General features: G+C 42.0%; 1 protein-coding gene across 1 annotated transcript in view; it reads right to left on the bottom strand.

Moving 5' to 3' along the window:
- Positions 1–8,201, bottom strand: part of SHC4 (SHC adaptor protein 4) — a 61,974-nt gene extending 53,773 nt beyond the window's left edge. Inside the window, exon 1 of the mRNA XM_063445685.1 lies at positions 7,604–8,201. Within this exon, the coding sequence (XP_063301755.1) occupies positions 7,604–8,179 (576 nt within the window). The 5' untranslated portion in view covers positions 8,180–8,201. The remainder of the gene's footprint in view (positions 1–7,603) is intronic.
- Positions 8,202–23,293: the final 15,092 nt, after the last annotated feature.

The following is a 23,293-nucleotide window of genomic DNA, read 5'->3' as shown; positions in this document are numbered from 1 at the left end:
GGCCCACATACAGTATATTCCGGCCGCCAGCAGGGAGAGAGGGAGGGAGCCAGGAGAGGACCCGGCGGAGCTCTATCTTGCAGCTCCGCTGGGTTCCTCTCGCGAGATCCGAAGCGTTGCCATGGCAACGATCGGATCTCGCGAGAGTGAACTCTAGCCCGCAGGCTAGAGTTCACTCACCCACTGGACCACCAGGGATGAAAGATTGGCGGTCCCCCCTCCCAGATACCACCATGCCGGTCCCCCCCTCCCAGGCTAAAAGGTAAGAAGGGAGGGGGGGACATAATGCCTACTTGTTTTTTGTTTTTATCTACCCCCCCAAACACACACACCACTCTCACACCCATCATCCACATCACTCTCACACACAGCACTCTAACATACACATATCACACAGCACTCTCACACCCATCATCCACAGCACTCTCACACACAGCACTCTAACATACACATCACACTCAGCACTCCCACACACAGCACTCTCACACACAGCACTCACACACACGGCACTCTCACACACAGCACTCTCACACACAGCACTCTCACACACAGCACTCTCACACACAGCACTCTCACACACACAGCACTCTCACACACACAGCTCTCTCACACACAGCACTCTCACACACACAGCACTCTCACACACACAGCACTCTCACACACACAGCACTCTCACACACACAGCACTCTCCCACACAGCACTCTCCCACACAGCACTCTCACACACAGCACTCTCACACACACACAGCACTCTCCCACACAGCACTCTCACACACAGCACTCTCTCACACACAGCACTCTCTCACACACAGCACTCACACACACAGCACTCTCACACACAGCACTCTCACACACACAGGACCCTCACACACAGCACTCTCACACACAGCACTCTCACACACACAGGACCCTCACACACAGCACTCTCACACACAGCACTCTCACACACACAGCACTCTCACACACACAGAACTCTCACACACAGAACTCTCACACACACAGCACTCTCACACACAGAACTCTCACACACACAGAACTCTCCACTACACACATACATGCAACACTACAATCACACAAAGAAACTACACACATTTCAACCATGTGTATTGCTTAGTGGGGAGTGACGAGGAGCGAGAATATGCACAAGGTAGAGTGACAAGGGGGCTCTACTTTAATTCTTGCACAGGGGCCCAGCGGTCCCCAGTTACGCCCCTCGTTCACCCCCATGGGCCCGCGGTGCTAGTACTGCGGTTGCACTGGGGCCCACACACTAAGGGGGACCACCGGGTGGCCCATACACAGCAAGCAGAGCTAGACCCCAACTCCCATGCACCCTAGCCAGCACACTGGACCTCAGGAAAGGTACCAGCAAAGGTAGGAAACTGGCTTTTAAAGTTTGTGTGTGTATGAGTATGTCTGTGTGTGTGTGTGTGTGTCAGTATGTCTGTGTGTTTGTGTGCAAGTATGTCTATGTGTGTTTGCAAGTATACATGTCTCTGTGTGTGTGCCAGTTTGTCTGTGTGTGTTCTAGCCAGTATGCCTGTATGTGTGTGTGTGTGTGTGTGTGTGTCAATTTGTATGTCTGTGTGAGTCAGTATACTTGTAACAGTGTGTCTGTCAGTGAGTGTGCCTGTCAGTGAGTGTGTGTTTGTTAGTGTGTGTAAAATCAGCAAGTGTGTGTCCCTGTCACTGAGTGTGTTTGTTTAGGTGACTGCCTCCCCTTTCAATCACATGGGAAACGTGTTTTTACTCTGCTCTTGGTGCGATGGGCCACTTGACTGGATTTACCCCCCAGGCCTAACGCTGCCAGCCCTCCCCTGCTGACACATATAACTTGCATTTTAGTACACGCTAGTACATCACTGGTATGAAACTACAATTTCTATCACAGATAGTGTAGCATATGCTAATATCATCAGTGTTATTTGCTAAAGTAAGATTTCAAGGGAAATTTCAAATTTCAAATTTAAGTAGCAAAACTGAAAGAATAGAAAATTTTCCCATCAACTATTTTGACCTTGAAATTGAAATTGACATTGAATTCTCAGTTGAGTAATCAACCCTGCATGTGTGTGAAATGGGAGCTGTTAGTGACAAATACTTCCTGTTGTATGTCACTCTGACTGCTGTGAAGGCAACTTCAATCGTGCTTTGGGTTTACAAGGGAACTGTCACTTCTCATCAGATTACACAAGTCTGTCTATCAGTGTCAAATCAGTGAGTGTGTGTATGTCATTGTATATGAGAGTGTGTGTCTGTCAATGAGTGTGTGCGTCTGTCAGTGAGTGCGAGTCTGTCAGTGGAAGTGCGGCCTTGACAGGAAGGGCCTAGGGCAGCACAAATCCTAAATACACCACTGCACATACACACTCACTTACAAAACACACACTCACTAACAGACATCAAACAGACTCACTAACAGACACACACTAATAGACACACACTAACACACTCAGTAACAGACACACACAGTAACACACTCACTGACACACACACACTCACTGACACACAAACTAACACACACACTGACACTCACTAGCAGACACACACTCAATAACAGACACACAAACTAACACACTCACTGACACTCACTAGCACACACACACACACACACACTAACACTCACACACACTAACACTAACACATTTTGTAAAAATGTTTTATCCCCCAGCCTCCTTACCTTTGGGAGAGCTGAGGGGATTCCCTGGGATCCAGTGGTGCTGCTGAGTGGCCGGTCACCGGGCTATCTGGCTGTCGGGCGCGCGAGGGAGCACTCTCCCCTGAGTGCTCTATGCCCAGCTCCCTCGCGCGCCGCTTACTGATGCCGGAGACAGAATATGATGTCATATTCTGGCTCCGGCATCACTGCGGTGCGTGATGGAACTGGGCAGAGAGCGCTCAGGGGAGAGTTCTCCCTCGCACGTGCGCCAGCCAGCCTGGTGACACCAGAGCCAGCCTCGGGGGGCCCTGAAGTGGATTCCACTATGTTCCTGAGAGTGTGTGTGCATTTCTGACTGTTTCTGTGTATTTTGCATTGTGTGCCTTTGTATGTGCCTGAGCATTGTTGTGTGTGAATGTGTGTTTCTGTTTCAGTTTGCATGTGTATGTCTTTATCTGGGAGTGTATGTGTGGGATAGTTGCTTGCGTTGTGTTGCTTGTAAGGGGAGTTGCTTGTGGATTTTGTTGCTTTGTGTTTATGCTCAGGCTGTGCTTCATGTGTGGGAGGGAGTGACAGCTTTTGGGGGATTAGTGTGACACGGTGAGGGGGATGAGGGCAACAGTTGAGGAGGTGAATGTGACAGAGTGAGGGAGATTTGTATGAGAGTGACAGGATTGGAGATGGGTGAGTGTGGCAAGATAAGAGGGGGTGAATTTGGAAGGGTGAGGGGTACAGGATTAGTATGGCAGGGTGAGAGGGGCAGTGAGTGTGACTTTGGGAGAGTGTGATATGGTTGAAGGGGTGAATGTGATTGTGAGTGATTGTTACAAGATGAGGGGTGGTGAGTGTGACAAAGTTTGGGGCAGAGTGATAGGGTTGGGGGGATGTGATAGTAACTGATTGTGACAGGATGAGGGGTTGTGAGTGGGACAAGGCTGGGAGTGAGTGTGATAGGGCTGGGGGGAGGAACCTAGAGCAGGTGCCCTACCTGCCATAGCATAGGTACGCCACTGCACGTGGGACAGCTTAATGTAGTGGTTTTGGGACAAAGAGACTGTCCCTCCAGGCTCAGCAGTGTAAACGCTGACTTGTCTAAGTAAAAAGGAAACATTTACACTGCTAGCTAATGCCACTTCTAGTGTCAGTCACTCGGACAGTCTCTAAAGGTATTTACTGGTTGAGGTCCTACAAAAATTGCTGGACCGAAGTTCGGCGTTACCACACTGCATGGAGTCACCAAACACTCCCCATAGAGATACACTGAGTCAATGGAGATGCTGATTGCTGCAGTGCACTAAACCTCCAAATGCTTCCCTAAGGAGAAGCATTGGATTGGCCAAGGTCATCAGTATTGATGATCTCATCCAGTGGAGGTGGGGAAGGCCAATGTGAGACTGGTACACTGGGACAAATAAGGTAAATAACATGCTTTATTTTGCTAAAAGGATTACTCCAAGCACCATGACCACGTAATGACAATGGTGCCTGGAGTCTGTATGGGAATTGTTCCATAGTATTTTACTATTAAACACTGTATTTGCAGATGGAGGTGTAACTTCAACTCCAGCAGGATCATTGGGGTGTCATTAGCCAGAGTGGAACAAGAGTTCTGGACTGGTAAATCCCTCTAGAATGTAAGCTCATTTGAGCAGGGCTCTCAACATCACCTATCCAGTACGTCTTGTTGGTTTGTCCACCAATTGTACAGAGCTATGGAATTTGTTGGCGCTTTATAAATAATAATAATAATATTAATATAAATTATGTATAAATTTGGTGTCTGTCATCAGCATGCTGGCAATAGGCAGCCAGAGTCGGGATGCCTCTTCTCCAGGCCACCCATGACCTCCCCATGCATCCCTCCACCGGCAGCTGGGGAAGTGGAGGAGGATTAAATGAGGGGAGAATTCGTCTCTAAAAGAGATCTCCCTGCTAGGCCTTGTGCCTCCTTAACTTTGCTGAGGGAACATTGTGGTCTGTACCAATATCAGTCCACTTTCAGAGTGCTATACTGGTCCCCCGTAGCGTCTCGATTACTTATAGCACTGCATTTGGCTCTGTGTCATTGTCTGAGCACTCTTACAACGATGGCCCCCTTAAAGTGATCTGTAGCTGATATTGGTGCATACGATGGAGCCCCTCGACTGGACCATCAGGGATGCAGCTTACACTTCACTGGTCCATCAGGCACACACACACAACACTCAGACTCCCCTACACACACAATTCATCCACCACACGCAACATTCAACTAGCACACACAGACACATTGAACCACCCCATACAGCTTTCACCATTCTCCACACACAACAACCAGCCACTACACACACACATTTGGTATCATGGTTTATTATAAAGTCTCCAGATCTCCCTAATGGTATATATAGTAAATACCAACTGTCTTGTTTCAGTCCCCTGATTTCCTACCCAGATAAGGACAGGTTTACTTTGATTTGACTTTTGCTAGGCATTTTTTTGTTTCTCACTGTGAGATAACATATGTATCGATCACCTTCATGCATACTCTCTTTTTTACCTTACCATATAATTCTAATTTCATTTTCAAAATAGCTTTTTTTTTTGTTCTAACCATCCTCTCCAAAACATCCCCCCATGCTCACTGAAAAGCCTCACTTATTCTGTCATATGACTTATAAATGTATTTGGACAACTCAATAAACATTGATTCACCCCCACCCCCCAAAAAAGTGTAACTTACCATAGACACTTTAATAGACGCACTCACTTAAATGCATCTTTGTAACTAATTAGGATATTATTATGGAATGCCAATGTTTACGAATATCTGGGCAATATTTCAAGGCAAAACTTGCTATTTTGAGGCAAAGTAATACTCAATGAGACTGATGCTACTGGTTTTCATGGTGACTGCTCCATATTTAGCACTTAACCCAAAATATTGTCTTGTTTTTCGTTGATAAATAAGGCAGTGAGGATATTCTCTGTGGGCATAAAGCCTCAAGCACTTTTGTCGTTTCTCTCCAAGAGAACAAAATAGAAGTCGTGAGTTTTAGAACTGATTCTGATAAACATTCTAACATTTGGGGTATAGTTACTAAAATGTGAATCGTGCAGATCTGATGATGGGATGTTCCCACTTCACTAATGTATTCCTAAAACCTGCAGTTCCTATGTCAGTTCCAAGTTAACGCATCAATCCTTTAACTATTAGGATAAAGTGTTGGAGGAATAAAAGTGAAGAGTTTAATAGACTGCAAACAAAAAACAAGTGTCCCACCTGGTTTGCCCAAAATGAAACCCAAACCTGATTTTGCTTCTTTATGGATAGTTTCTTTTGAGCATATTCCAAGATGTTCTGACTTCTATTAGTACAATAGACTCTGCTATATCCTCTGGAGGTCTAGACATGGTATCTACTACTATACTTTCTACAAAGTAATATTTTCTCAATTCAAGTTTCAGTCTTCATCATCCTCTTTAAAGTCTTTTATTTCTACTACTTTATTAAAAAAAAAAAAAAAAATTCTATACAATTCTATATTATCAATTTACATGGTTCTAATGTGTATTTTCTTGCCTTGGTTCATTTAGTGGGTAAATACAAATTTCCTGATATTAAGTATAAATCACATGATCCTCACCTTGCGGCTGATCTAAAACATCTATACAAAGACAACAAGTTAATAACCTACGACCACCTAAACTCCCTCACACCCCTGACAACCCGAGATTTCGTGACTTCGCACAAACCAAGGAAGTTAAGACAGCAATAACTAAACAACTGACCTTTTTCGAACGCATATGCCTCAAAGAATGCATGCCTGCAAAATTGATATCTATCATGTATAGCCACATAGGAACAGAATCCGGGGAATGGGGCACACTACATTACACTGTCAGATGGAAGGACGACTTAGGAGAGACCTGAGAAGGAACAGACTGACAAGACATATGGGAAGCGTGCTCCAAAGTATCCATATGCACCACACTACAGGAGCAGGCGTATAAAACACTATTCCGGTGGTACACCACCACAGTCAAACAATGCCACATGGGACTCTTTCCCACAGACACTTGCAGGCGACTGTGTGGAGAAAAGGGCACGTACATCCACATGGGGTGGCAATGCTCCAAAATACGCACGTACTGGAAAGAAGTGACATAAATAAACTCCCACATATTACAAAAAAGACTAACCCCAGTACTAAGGTCGTGCCTACTATCCAGACTGACCGACGGACTAGACAAACACAAACAGAGACTATTAAATATGCTAAATCTAGCAGCACGAAGAGCGCTGGCGCAGCATTGGATAAAACCTGAAACCCCACCTCTTACATTAGTGCAGACAAAAATTAGAGACAACTGCCTAATGGACAAACTGACAGCCCAAGTCCGAAACACCACGACCACCTTCCAAAAAGTGTGGGCGCTATGGGAACAATTCGATATATAATACCCGCTCACCGGGGGGAGGGGGGGGGGCGACTACAATGAAAATTATCAAATAGCTCAGCATCCCAGAGAAAGTGCAGATCACAGGGTCCTGGGCCTGGACAGGGAAACACTAGCGAAACGACAAAACAGGGTATTGGAAACAAGAGCAATGATTACTTGTCTCTAAAAAACCACAGCGAAACACACCTCACTTGTACCTACTTAACGATATTTGTATTTTTCCTGTATGTACGTTATGTTATACATCTATACAAAAAATGGAAAAATAGGCAGTTACCAAATGACTCTTTTATACCAATGGGCTTAAGCGTAAGCCACGAACTGAATCAATATCGCACTGTGACTGTCTTTGCAAAAATAAAGAATTAAAATAAATAAATAAATAAATGGCCCCATGATCTCGTATTTAATTTAATGTGATCGACAGACCTGTACACATTACAGGTGTAAAATAGCAATATTTTGCTCTGTAATATATTCATGTTTGAACAATTGATTACTCACTATGACGTAGTAGGAGAGACCGGGGCTCCCATTGTTTCGACCTATCTGCTGAGCACAAGTCTGCCTCTTAGCAAGTGGTGGTTTTTCAATGTCCATCAGAAGGCAATCATTTTGGTTCTTTGTATTCGCGTCCATTTCTACATCCTGTCTTGAAAGAGTAGCTTGTGAGGAGCTGTTTAAAGCGGTCTCTGCAGATGTTGTCTGGTTCATTAGGGTAGAGTTCTCTGACAGTTTCACTTTTGATGCTTCTTTGGCCCCCAGAGAAAAGTGTTTGAAACCCAGCAAGTTAACTGGGCTTGAAATCTTAAAATGAGACATTTTCGGTATTAAGGTACATAGCGTTGTTGAAGTATCCGGAGTTACCAAGGCAATACTGTCAAGGGGTAAAGAGGAAGTAGCAGATGTGTGACAGTCAGTCCCAACCTTGGCATTTAAAGATACGCTCTGCGTACCATCTTCCGTAGAGGTTAATGAGTCATTTCTGAATCTACTGTACTTTGACCGTTGAAGCATTACTGGATACGTGAAGACGGTTTCATGCAATATGCCCCCTCTGTGTAGACCGTGTTCTCTCATAGCCTTGTCGAAGTCGGTGTACGGTTCGAACTGCACAAAGCTTTAAAAAAAAAACAAAAAAAAAACTACCGTATTTTAAATCTAACAGGCCCTGCTAAATGAAGCAATAATCCTATATATATATATATATATATTTATGAGAAAAATGTTCACACACGCTTAAAAAATATAAAATATATAGCGCACATAACAAAATTATTATTGTGTTATAATCGATCACGGCAAGTCGTCAATTCCTGGAAAATGATGAAAAAGTGTCCATTGTTATGTAAGGATATTTAGTAATATAGGTGTCACTTGTCTTTGTCTTCTGTCCCGAACGACTCTCAGGCTATAAGTCGATATACATGTCATAGTCAATAAATAAATACACTTTAGGGGTGAAGCGTTGTGCAGATATGGAGCTGATGGAAAATGGAACAAAAAAACAAACAAACAAACCAGGAGCAGTATTAAAGAAGAGTTCATTCAGGTTTGTAATGAGGAGTATAATTTGTATCCAGATATCCAGCAAAATAAAAATTCTGTCTGTGATAGTTCTTCATGTTCTGATCGAGACATGGCTCAGTTGAAACATTCTGTAGTTGGAGAGTTTGGAGGCGTTGTGGTTTTACATGAATGAACTTCCCTGAATGAATTAGTCCTTGTGTTTGCAGGCTATGGATCTGTGAATGGAGCTGAGAATGGCTGCAACTGACTCACAGTCCCAAGGGAGTTCAGCCTTCCTCCAATAGCAAGGAAGCAGAATGACTCATACACCACCTAAACACCGAGAGACTATCTGCTTCTTTGGGAAATTCTGTATGCATGCATCTTTTTGTACAGTCTGCAGGATAGATAGATTGACAGATAGACAGGCAAGCCAGGCAGACAGACAGACAGACAGACAGATTATTTCACCTTCACTGATGTTATTTTACCTTAATACACCATTCACACGTATAAATTGATTTTCATTTCTGCTGCTTTGACCTGAAATACAATAAATAAAATGTTTTGACTAATAAATTCAATAAATTAAGTGCCAACAATTTATTCTGTGTGAATAACCTTGCACGTGAATCGCTTCTTTATACAGCTGCTCCTTTTATAAGCTCTGTTTTTCCCCCCAAGAGTGGGTTTAAAGGGACGCTATTGTCACCCACACCACCAGGTCATCTCATTGAAGTGGTCCCCATCCTTTTAACCCTGCACTGTAAACCACGGCGTTTTTTGAGAAACTGCCATGTTTACGTTGCAGGGTTAAGTCCACCTCCAGTGGCTGCCACTGATTCAATGCTTTCCTATGAGAAAGTTTTAATAAGTGCGATTTTAGGTCCCAATTAGATTGGATAATGGAGGAGGAGGCATACAATTTCCTCCGCCACATTGCGGGGAGGAAGAGGTTAGCAGCTCTGAGAGAGCCTCGGACCTGGAACAAAGTGAGTAAAAAAAGGGTTTTTAACACTTTATCTGCCAAATGGGGGAGGAGTGATCTAATACCACTAGGGACAGGGACACAATAATGTTAGTAATACAGATTTGTATTAAATGACTTTTAGCAGCGTCAGTTGTTAGAACTACAACTTAAAATGGGGGGGGGGGGGGCAAAACATAAATAATAATAGGCAACATTTCCCCTAAAACACATGTGCAAGTATATATATATAAACACAGAGTCATAGCTCACACTATAACACTTACTGCGCTGGAGAAATTGCTAATTTACAGCTACGGTCTCCAGCTGTATACCAACATGATGATCTTCCTAGACGTGAAGGTGCTAGAATGCGGTCATTTAAAGCAATGGATCCTACCGTGCAGTATGATTGTGATACTGACAATACAGTATCAAACTGTTGTAGAACTAATATAGAGAGGGCCCTGGTGCAAGAATATCTTTGACTTCCCTGTATTCTGGTATCGCTGACCTCTGGCTTTCATTTATCTTTGTGTCCCCTGACCTCGGCAAGTATCCTGACTATTCTTTGGTACACGAGTCTGCCCATTCTAAGGCCCGGTAAAACGTTACCTATTAGTCACCTGTGTAACACAATTCTACGTGCTAGATCATACAGTAATCCTGACAGGATTGTGAGCAGTGTTTGCGTATTTGAATGTAAGTGTACTTCTGTATTCAGTATATGTGTGCATGTATGGGGTGTATTTGTATGTACTGTTGCCACACTTCACATTTATAGATCTTTCTTTTATCTATGGTTAAGGAAATATATCAAAAATCCTAGTTTGGCAGAGCTCCAATACTCGACCAGAGTATCTCCGACATAGCCTCTCTCCATTTCCCGCAGAGTGTTAAGTAATATATAGCCGCCACATAAAGGCAGGGGGTCATTAACTAGAACACTGGAGACACGCTTCTGTGTCTGGGGGATAACTAGATCAAGCACAGCTAATTAATCTCCAGACAATAGGGTGCCTTAACCCCTTAAGGACCAAACTTCTGGAATAAAAGGGAATCATGACATGTCACACAGGGGTTAACAGAATATCCCCAAAAACATACGCTGAGTACCCCAGCTGGTAAAATAGTGCCATGAGTCAGAGCAGGGGGATAATCAGTCCTTTCTGGTGTAAAACACAGCAAGAGTCAGTCCTGCATTAAATAATTAAACATTATTATGACCTGCAGATGCTGCATCTTTTTGGAAATTAACGGACGGAATTTAAAGGGACACTCTAAGTACAATAACCACTGCAGTTTGTTGTGGTGGTTATGGTGACAGGAGTGCCCTGACACCACCCTGTTGTAAATAGTCAAACCATTTTAGAATGGTTTGATTTCATACCTACGATTTGCTATGTGTCGCCCTCCTTCTCCACTACTGACTGCAGTGCCGGGCTCAGCTCAGACTGAGGGCTTCCTGCTCTCTGGTGTAAGTAGTGGATGAGTGGCGCAACATTCGGTGGACCCCAGGTAGGAAGTCAAACTCTTGCCGGGCACTCATGGAAGCATTTCCACCAATGTGAGCTCTATTCCTTTGAAAGGACAGTCTAAGCACCTCAGGGCCAGCGATCTTGTGTGTCTCCGAGTCATCAGCTGTCTAACATGCGGGGGTCCCAAAGCACAGTTATGTCTCGGATATGATGATGTGATGTCATACATATCCGGCCACTCATAGCCTGAAAGAGAGCCGAGGGGGAGGCATAGGGAAGGCTGAGCCCTCACAGAAGGTGCTGAGTCCTCATATTGTGTGTTAGTAGGAGTGTTGCTGTATGCATGTAAGTGTTAATAATCTGTAATAGTCAATGCCTGTTTGTGCATGAGTGTCAGTGTGTATGTGTGTGTGAGCATTAATGTGTCTCTTTTATTGCATGTTTGCGTTCAGGGCCGGATGTACATGTCAAGTGCATATAGGCCCAGAATTCTAATGCACCCCTTTGAGGTGTTTCATTTTTAAGAGTAGTTCAATCTTGTCCAAGGAAAGGGTTTGTCTACGTTTTGGGAGGGATTTAATTTAGGGTTGATTAGGACATATGGAGCTTAAAGGCTTAAAACATAGAAACATAGAATGTGATGGCAGATAAGAACCATTCGGCCCATCTAGTCTGCCCAATTCTCTAAATACTGTACTTTCATTAGTCCCTGGCCTTATCCTATATTTAGAATAGCCTTATGCCTATCCCACGCATGCTTAAACTCCTTTACTGTGTTAACCTCTACCACTTCAGCTGGAAGGCTACTCCATGCATCCACTACCCTCTCAGTAAAGTAATACTTCCTGATATTATTTTTAAACTTTTGCCCCTCTAATTTAAGACTATGTCCTCATGTTGTGGTAGTTTTTCTTCTCTTAAATATACTCTGCTCCTTTACTGTGTTGATTCCCTTAATGTATGTAAATGTTTCTATCATATCCCCCCTGTCTCGTTTAGTAGCCCTTCTCTGAACTCTCTCTAAAGTATTAATATCCTTCTGGAGATACGGTCTCCAGTACTGCGTACAATACTCCAAGTGAGGTCTCACCAGTGTTCTGTACAATGGCATGAGCACTTCCCTCTTTCTACTGATAATACCTCTCCCTATACAACCAAGCATTCTGCTAGCATTTCCTGCTGCTCTATTACATTGTCTGCCTACCTTTAAGTCATCAGAAATAATCACCCCTAAATTCCTTTCCTCAGATGTTGAGGTTAGGACTCTATCAAATATTCTGTACTCTGCCCTTGGGTTTTTACGTCCAAGATGCATTATCTTGCACTTATCCACATTAAATGTCAGTTTCCACAACTCTGACCATTTTTCTAGTTTACCTAAATCATTAGCCATTTGGCTTATCCCTCCTGGAACATCAACCCTGTTACATATCTTAGTATCATCCGCAAAAAGACACACCTTACCATCAAGACCTTCTGCAATATCACTAATAAAAATATTAAAGAGAATGGGTCCAAGTACAAATCCCTGAGGTACCCCACTGGTGACAAGACCATGCTTTGACTATACTCCATTGACTACAACCCTCTGTTGCCTGTCACTCAGCCACTGCCTTACCCATTCAACAATATTGGAATCCAAACTCAAAGATTGCAAAGCATTCACCCAATAGTCCAGTCAGATTTCTATGATTGATAGTTGAGCAGCAGTAGCTGTTATACAGAATTCTACTTGTGGGCTGTTTCAGTTTTGTACAAATTGTGATTACTAAGCACATGCTCACAAAGTGGACAGATCCCACTCTCCTCCCTCGAGAAAGAGCTAAGCTGTGACCGATTACTGACCTGTGACCGTACTATTACAAAACGGTGACGCAGTATGGCCGCCATCATTTTATGGAGCAGATTAGCTCATCCTAAATTATGAGTTGACTTCTGGCTGGTGAATAAATTACATATCTAGTTTATGGGCTCTGAACTTACCCAGGACTTTACCGGATAACTTCAGAGCCCATAAACCAGAATGAGAAGCTTCTGACTGGTGGGGTCTCTTCTTAATGAAGGAGGGGTCTGACTAACACTGCAGTCAGCTTATCTAAGTTCTGAAACTTGAGAAAAGTGAATATTTTTAAATCTCTATTTTTTTTTAATTCCATTATCTATATGCATAAAAATAGTGACCAGTTATATCCAATTGTTTCCATTATTATCTATCCATCCATTGCATACAGATACACAGTAAAACTGGATATCAAACAACGGATAGGAGAGAACATCAAATGTTAAAAACAATCTAAGTAGGGTAGTGTAGTTATAGAGGTGTTCTACGGTCATAGGATAGAATGATGGAATTTTAAGGATTTTTGTTGCTGATTGATTTTTTTCCCTTTGCGTAGTTTTGTTTCCATTATGCCTTTACCCTTTGGTGTAATTGTTTCCAGTACTCTGTTGGTTAAAAGATTATTTATTCTGCACAAAGCTCATCTAACAGGAAGAAGGCCACCGAGTAGGCGTAAAATAATTCAATTAGGCTTAGTTAATGCAGAGCTACAAATTTCTTGGCTGATAAACAGATGATGCCTGATGGGAATATTTCCACACTGTCAGGAGTTATTCACCAAAAGTATGAATCGTAAGAAACTGAAAGTCAATTAAATGGGAATTTCAAATTTTAGGCTAAAATTAATCAGTCTTTGTTCTCAGTTTGGCTATTTTGCCCTAAAATGGGAAATTAATTTTAAATCCGTTTTGAATAATGACAAAAACCATTTGATTGATGAACCCTCAGTCATTTCACAGGAAAAAAACAAAAACCTGAAATGCATAATGAAAACCAATGGTAATATTACAACACAGGACAAATAAATAAATAACATACATTTATTATATGGGGGGAAACCAACCAGACATGGAAATCCCAGCTCTCTGATTCATTTTATAATTCTTGTTAGGCATGTGCATTCGTTTTCATACGAATACGATTTCGTCCGAAAATTCAGTTTTTTTCGTATTCGTTTATTAAAACGTAAACGAAAGCCCTACAAACTAACATAAACTAAACAAAAGGGCAAATGCATTACCTTTTTGTTTCATTTTATTCGTTTAATAGACTCTATGCTGCAGGAGAATTAACACTGCGCATGCGCGAAATAAAACAAACAAGGATGGAGCTGTCAGCACTACCAGCTCCCTCTTTGTAATAAATCATTATTCTACCCCTCCCCCCTGCATTAAAACCTTTGGGGGTCACTATGACCCCCATATTAATAAAAGGGAGGTTAAATACTACTCGCGGCATGCCCAGACCTGGCACAGGTCTCCCCGTTCCCCCATGGTGAGGAACACTAATAACTAAAATGGAGGGGACATAGTGTCTGCCCGCACCCCACCCATGACCCGCAGGTGGGGACCCTAAATAAATAAATAATGGGGAGGGGGGACCTAATGTCAACCCCAGGTCCCCACCCGTGAGCGATTGGTGGGGACCATAATTAATTTAAGGGTAGACCTAAGGTCCCCCCTATGAGCAGCGGGTGGGGACCCTAAATAAATAAAGGGGGGCTGCTCGCTGTCATTTAAAACTGGAAATAAGTGTATCCTATATAGAAGTGTTAGCACTAAGGCAAGAGTATGTGTAAAAAGTAGCTATTTAGATCTAAATAGCTACTTTTTCATATTGCAACATTGTTATAGTTTTTGCTATAACTTTTGGTTACAGGTACTCTTACAGTAGCTCTCAATCACTTTAATGTAAAATACAGATTTTTATATCCAGTTTTAAATGACAGCGAACAGCCACACTTTTTTGCGCATGCGCAGTACTGTTTTCGTCCAAATGAACAGATTATTTTATCTCTTGAGGCCTTTGCCTTTCGTTCCAAATGGACGGATAAGCAAATACATTTTTTTTTACAAATTTCGTTAAAAACTAATGGTTTGCAGACGAAATACGGGATTGACTAATCCAATTTTTAATTAGTAGGAAATCATTCGTAAGAAACAAAAATTTCACTGGTGCACATGTCTAATTGTTGTGTATTTTGTATTTTCTTGCGATTTGTCAAGAAGGAACATTGTTTCCCAGTAATGTGTTGTAGCATTGAAAAATATTACAGGAACATCTTTCATAGAACATTAAATGGTTACTCCAAGCATCGTAACCTCTACATCAGCATTTATTCATTAAAACAAATGAAGGAGATGAGATTCCAGGGTAAATAATAATAAACACTCAAGAAACAGAATGAAGTGTTTGAACAGCGCTTCGCTGCAACGGAAGACCTGCAAAGCCACAACAACTTGAAATCCCTACAGCAAAACTCCATCTAATATGGAGATTGATGGGAACGCTACTAACACCTAAGAAGGCCCGAAGTGTCGCCATCGATGGTGTCATTCGAGTTCCAAAGCCCCGGAGGGCAGCTGAGGCAACTCCCAGAGATCTGGTGGTTTGATTCTGCAACAAAGCAGACAAGGCAGCAGTACAGAATGCTCTTAAAGAGACTAATCATTACAAATTTGAAACCATGACCCTATCGTACCATGCAGATTTATCAGCAGACACTATACAGTGGAGAAGGTCACCACCGCCCTTCACCGCACGCCATGGGCTCTCCAAGCTATACACGGAGAAAATGTACACTCTGCCTCAGATATGAGGGGTGCCAGATGTTCTTTTTTTTTTTTTTTTATTAAGTTTTTTTAATAGATTATAAAAAGACAAACATATCACATAACCGAGCAAGATGCCACAAAAAAGGCATTCTAACCCGGGAACAACATACAATAACATACAAACAACTACTGAGACAAAGAGTATCAAATTACAATATCTTAAGTTCAGTAATAGCAGAAAATAAGCATAACCACATCTACACAAAAAGACAAAGATGGGCTATAGCTTGCAAACAAGACACACAGAATTGGTCTCACAAAGGATAATAAAGAGGAGAGTCAGATGTTCTACTATGCACGCTAGACCTCCCAGAGAAATTGCTACCTACGCAAAGGCCTCGGGAGATAAATTATACGAAGCATAGATGGGACCCGGCAAAGGTTACATCATAGATGCGTTTGGCACTAATCCTTACTTTTCAGGGACACGTTTAACATAGTTCGATGTTAATTTTCTCTTATTTTTGGAATCCTATTAGTTTATTTGATTTCAGTAATAAAGCCCAAATACTAGGTGTATTACACCAAAATATGCCCAAGATAACACCTACCTCATTAGCAACGTTATTACCAAAGCAACACATAGCTCTACAGGTGTGAATGTGTACACACTAAGATCCGCTGTTCTAGAAGAGGATATAAGAGCCAGCGGAGTTGGCAGAGAGAGTCTTCTGGAATCAATAAAACATCTCAAACTAGCGTCGGAATTTTCCTCAGAAGCTTCTCTGGATATAACCAAGATTTTGGCCAAAAGTCTGGCCCTGAGTGTGGCATCCAGAAGAGCTTTATGGCTACATTACTGGGGTGCAGACTACGCTTGTACAGCAAACGTATGTGCCTTACCATTCTGAAGAAATCGCCTTTTCGGGAAATCCTTGGATGCAGCTATCCAGAGAGCGGCAGAGGGAACAAAAAGCCCTGCTACCTCAGATTTTAAGAATATCTTCCAATTCTTCTTGGAAAGATAGAAGAAATAAAGATTGGGTCTTTTGAGAAAGCAGTTCTTACAAGCCGGGAAGAGAGTTAGTCAGATCTTACTAGTGGAGAACACAATTCTTTATTTTCTTTATTTTCAGTGCACAATGTGAGGATTACACAAACAGGTGCCGTAATGGCTATAGTAAAGTATTGATATCGTGAACTTGGTACAACAAAGACAACAGCATGAAACATTAAGCACATTTTTGTTTATAAGAGGGCTGGAGGGTTGTAACGGTATGTGGTCGTGTGTTAGTAGGAGTGAGTATATCACTCTATAATCGCTGTCACCACTAACGTTGCCTGGTTTGTATTAGCTGGTAGTGGATGTCGGGTCTAGGGGCTTTAGACTTGGAGTTCGTCAGTGTCCTCTATTAGGAGGTAGCCCTAGGATAAGCTCCCTGTGAGTTACTAGTCTAATTGTGTGCGTCTATGGCATACTTGAGTAGGTGTACGTTGTGTGGTGGCTCGCTAGGCTATGACTATTTGTGAGTGGTCTAATTGCATGGCTAAGGTCCATTCTCAGAAAATGACGGCTAGGGTGCGTCTATGGACGTCAATGTCGGAGCATATAATGGTGGTCCGTCAGTCCTTTATAGCGATATCCTAGTTAAAGTGGGTCGCTGGCCTGTGCGGAGTCGTTAAGGTCGTGTGTAGGCTCCGTTGCATGTAGTTCCCCTGTGACCCTGGGGTTGGGGGGGGGGGGGAGGAGGGGTAGTAATAGAGCTCCGGAGTGCGTGTACTCGTGTAGCGGTTGTGGGTAGGACAGTTTATCTAAGGTATCGGAGCAAACTGTAGAGCTGGAAATGTCCCATTTTCCCCTCAACCGGGGTTGGTGAAAGATGATCTTGAGTCAGGTTACTGCCATGTAACTTAGCCAGGAAAAGAAAATTACAGTAAGCATGGTACTTGATACATTTTCTCGTTTCATACATTAATACACATGTATACATGTCCTAGACATTATTTCAATTTGGCTCTTATGTGATATTTCTTGTTGTTTTTAATATCCACCCATTGGAAATGAAACATTAATTAAAACCTAGCTCTTTACCCCAAACAATATGGGGCCATGAGTTACAACAATATCAATTTAGGAAATGTTTACATGTAAAATGGTGTATGGCTCCTGCAGAGCATGCCACCTACTGGCGATGTATATGTAATGACAGAGGATAAATGGATTAAGAATTGGCATTCGAAATGAAGGCCGAAACACAAGGATTTAGAACATGCTGCAGATCTCAGATGTTACAACAAAAAACAAAAGCGGTTTGCGTGGAAAAACTACATTTATGTTTAAATGGATTTTCCACACGTTTCAATATCCGTGCTGCCATGATTTCTGCAGTGTACATCACTATCCTTTGTGAGTAAAAGGTGAGCAGTAGTCAGTGAGTTGTAAAATAACTCCAAACTTTACAACCAGTGATTTTGCAAGTAAGGAATCACCTCACCAGCTAGCAGTTTGATGAACACTTTTAGGTCTACTTACAAAAAGGACACAATCAATTGTGCTGTTTATTTGCATTAATTTGAAATTACTTTTCTCTTTAGCCCCGCCAACTCAATAACTGTTAGGTGTACTAAACAACTGCTTCACTCTACATGCAATGTCCCACTTCCTAAAAGAAAAAAAAAAAAAGAAAAAAATTATATGCTACTTGAGCAGGGCCCTCAACCCCTCTGCGTCCATTTGCCTGGTTACAATTACATGTGTTCGTCCACCCATTGTACAACGCTACGGAATTTGATGGTGCTATATAAATAATAAAATAATATATCCACTGAACAAAATTATGAACGCAACACTTGTTTTTTTCCACATTTTTCATGAGCTGAACTCAAAGATCTAAGATGTTTTCTATGTACACAAAAGGCCTATTTCTCTCAAATATTGTTCACAAATTATCTAAATCTGTGTTAGTGAGCACTGCTCCTTTGCCGAGATAATCCATCCACCTCACAGGTGTGGCATATCAAGATACTAATTAGACAGCATGATTATTGCAAAGGTGTGCCTTAGGCTGGCCACAATAAGGTGGGAATGAAGCAGAGAGCAATTAATAAAAACAAGAAAGGTTTCCCCAGATCACAGATATTAATTAGTAATTACCCGCACCAGCACGTAATCACAGCTCCCATGGAAAAAAAAAACGCTTGCAATCGAACGTTAAGTAATTAAGTAATTCTTGGGTTTGAGATTTTCTATGGGATTCAAGTCTGGTGACTGATGGCCACTATAGAATTTTCCAGGACTACTTCTGCAACCAAGCCTTGGTGGAATACAATGTATGGTTGGGATCATTTTCCTGTTGGAAGGATTGATGTAGCTTCAGCTTCCACATAAACGGCATGATGCTTTCGCTTAGGATTTACTGATATTTCAATTAATCCATTTTGCCTTCCACACCTTGCAGGTTTCCAGTGCCAGAGGATCATCAAAGCATCAATCTGGTTGCTGCCATTGATTGCTTCCCTTTTCTGCCCTGTCCAGTTAATGTAACCACTGTTCCTTGAACTTTGAACTTGCAAAATATGCTTCCAACAGTGTGTCTAGGAACATTCAGTGACTTTGCTATCTTTTTGTATCCTGTTCCTTGTTTGTGAAGTTAGATTTCTAACATGCAGTCAAATGTGGCACTCAAGAAACCCCTAGCCAGTTCAGATATTTTAAGTGTTCCAGCTCAAGCACAGTTGGTGCAACTAATGACGCTCTTGATTAGTTGTATCAGGTGTACTTGGGACATCACCCGTATTGCATATTTGTGCGGTTGTGAGTGATTCTATTCAGGGGCTTAAATAATTTTGAGACTGGAGAAGTATTTAAAAGTTGCATTTTCAGTTGAATTTGGGGAAACCACTTGAAGCATTTGTAGTGTTACTCCCATTTGATTTGTTAATTGCAAACAGTCTGTACATTTTGACAATAAACCTGATTTTCAATGGGAGTTGAATAATTTTGATTGCAAATGTATATGGATTTTTTTTTTATCATTGTCTATGTAGAACTATCCTACATTGCTATATGGTATAATGTCCGTATACATAAATCCATCTTGTCACCGTTATCATAACATGAGGTCATTCACAATTTACCAGCAAGAATTGTAAATTTTATTGATTTCACATCAGAGAACGTTTACTGAAAATATATAATTTTTTTATTTTATTTTTTTATTACAAAATTGTCACTACTTCTAAATTTTTCAACCAACATGCAATGTTATCTACTGGCATGTATTTCTACTGCATCAGCTACTTAACCCCTTAGTGACGAATGACGTACCCGGTCCATCATGCCAGGGAAGCAATTAACGCCGGTTGGACTGGGTCCGTCATGCACTAAAGTTAACCCCAGATTGCGGGGTTAACGCTCCTCCGGTCTGCCTCTGTATTAGAGAAGGACCGGGAGCACCCGATCGCGCTGTCCCTGCAGCAGTGATCACTCTGACCTGCTGTCAGAGCGAGCACATGTGCTGCAGTGACTTCTGATCTGCCTCCCTGCTCTTCCGCGTCCAGTGTGAAGTGCAGGGAGATGGATCAGCAGTGATCTTCTCCCTGTGTAAAAAAAAAATAACAAATAAAGATAGTTTAAAATCCCATTCCCCTTTACCCATTTTAAGTAAAAAAAAATTAACCCCTTCCCTGCCAATTGATCACTGACTACAGTGATAAATTGTCAGGAACTACATTTTACTGTGATCTGATTTTTTTTTTTAACCCCCGAGGTTCAACTTTTATTTTTTGCAACCCTCAGGTGTTAATTTTATTAATTAATTTAACCTCCCTGGCGGTATGATTATGTCAGGAATTTTGTACCAAAAGCGGTACCATTTTTTTGCATTTGAATTACCCGCCCAGTTTCGCCTCCATGTCAGGCATGTCAATCAAATTTTAATTAATCAAATCACATAATTACGTTAAAAGATTTAAATATACATGTAGAATTTTAATATATATGCATTTATAGGTATTTAAATTCTACGTGTATACTAATGTAATTTATGTAATTATCTCTATATATATATATATTTGCGGTTATTTGTATTTTATATATATATATAGATATATATAGAATGTCATTCTAAGTGTATTTTGTTACCGATACATATATATTAATAACAAAATACAGTTAGAATGAAATTACATATGCATATATAATTTCTATTAAATTTTGTTTCAATATTTTATTTATTTATTTTATTATTTTATTTATTTATTATTTTAATTATACGTATTTATATAGAATATATATATGTACATCTATTATATATATAATATATATACATATTATATATATGTAACGTCATTCTAAGTGTATTTTAATATTAATATATATACTTATATTAATATTAAAATACACTTTGTATGACGTTACATATATATAATATGTATATATATTATATAATATATATACATATTATATATATATAAAAATATATTTAATTTATTTTTACACTTGTCTTTTATTTATTTTTTTATACTTCCCACCAGCAGGGGGACTGTCTGATATTTCAAACAGTCCCCCTGCTGGCAGATCCACAGCCAGCTATAGAGGGCCATGTGATCGCTCTTTGATTTGCCGTGGGAGGGCTGCCTGGGCTGTGAGGCAGTCCTCCCGAAGCGGATCGCGGCGGAGGTAAGTACATCTTATCTACCCCGAGCGTGACTCCCGGTTACCGCTTCTGGCAGCGAAAATTAACCCCGAGTCACGCTCGGGAATACCGCTAGGGAGGTTAAATATATTAAAATGATATATTTAGCTAGCTGGGGTGGGTGGAAGTTAGTGGGGAATTGGGTGTTAGGCTAGCTAGGGGTTAACATTAAAAAAAGTTTTAAAAAGTTAAAAGTTTAAATAACTTTTTTAAGAAGTAAAAAGAATCCCACCCCCCTTTACCCAGTCCTAATAAAAATTAACACCTTCCCTGCCAGTTGATCACTACCTGCAATGATCAAAATACAGATCACAGTATTATACTATGATTCAATTTTTCTTTTTTTTAGCCCTTTAGGGTTCAATTTATTTATTTCATTAATTTAAATATTTGTAAATGATATTTTTTGCTAGCTGGGGTGGGAGTTATGGATGGACTGGGTGAATTTACTGTTAGTGCTGCTTACTGCTAGTTAAGGGTTAGCGGTAAAAAAAAAAGGTTTATAAAAATGTTAAATCTGTAAAAAAGTTTTAAGAAAGTTTAAAAAATGTAAAAAGCAAAACAAAGTTTAAAAACGAGTTTTAAAAAGTAAAAAAAAAGTTTTCAAAAAGTAAAAAACTACATTTAAAAATGCTCATTACCGGGGGCGGGGCCTGACCAGCATGGAAGACAGACGTGCTACTGCAGAGCTCACCAGACAACAAGGCAAAAAAGCTATTACGGGTCCTAAATAACTCGATATTGGCAACCCAAACGAACCTACTTGACCCACAAAAGGGCCCAAATCAACACTGGGGACTGCGAACCGTCTGGGGCCAGCTGGCCAACCAAATTGTGACATGAGGCCTAGGGCCCGTCGAGCGGGAGAGGCGGCCGATCTCCCGGTCCGGCGCCACGGGATTCTCGACACATCACGAGAGGGAGCCCCGTTACTCCCCCCCCTGGACCGACGGGGGTGATCGCGGTCCATACCAGGGAGGCGAACCTGGTACAGAGAGAGTGCTAGGGAGCACAACGCCGACATGCAGGCTACACGACGCGACACCCAACATGGCGGATGCCTCATGTCACCCCGAGCCTAGAGACCCACAACAAGTCCGGTCCCGATTCGAGCACCACAGAGGCACCAGTAACGCCTGCACCACTGACCGAGCTGTACTGCCTAGAGCCGGGAAATCTAAGATGGCGGATGCCAATGCCCCACGCACAAGAGGCGAGGGCCCTGAGCTGCAAACACTACGAGACGCCACAGCGGAATCTCTGAGGAGGCTGGATGCAATCTTTCAGCGCTTCTGGAGGAGCATAATGCACCGAAGCGCAGCCACCTATGCCAAGCACCAGCCGGAGAGCGGAGAAAAGCGACCAAAGCTCAAGGGGCCCACCCACAGAGCAACAAGGGATGAGAAACCTACTCACCCTCCTGTACGCCCGGCAGCAGGGCCTATACAAACCCCAACAGCAAGCACACGCCACTCGACAATGCGGAGAGCCCCGGGAGCTCCGAGAAGAAAACGCCAGACGGGCAAGCAACAGGTCGTAAAACCAGTACCGACAACCGGAAGGCAATTTCTCAGAGTCCGTCGCAGCACTACACGAGTAAAGAGCTCGGACAAGATCAACCGGAGGAAGAAACTCCACCAGCCACAGGGTAGGACAGTACCCACACACGCATCAGGCCTGGACCGCACTATGCTATACCCGGGACTGGGCTTCACCAACAGCAATCAACCACAGCTTGCAGTGCCTCGGGACTTAACTGCACATGGCCTACATTGGAGCTGGGACTTACCTAAGCAGGTGCAAACACTGCCGTTGATGGGGATTGGCTGATGCAGGTCCCAGAATCGGAGCTCCGTGCTGCATGCTGTGGACGCTGTGCACTAGACTAAGTAAAATCCATGCTCCATGCTCACGACCAAGTTTAATATCT

Source organism: Pelobates fuscus, chromosome 3, assembly GCF_036172605.1.
Source record: "Pelobates fuscus isolate aPelFus1 chromosome 3, aPelFus1.pri, whole genome shotgun sequence".
In the NCBI taxonomy this organism is placed as follows: Eukaryota; Metazoa; Chordata; class Amphibia; order Anura; family Pelobatidae; genus Pelobates; species Pelobates fuscus.
This window is presented reverse-complemented; position numbering and strand designations above follow the sequence as displayed.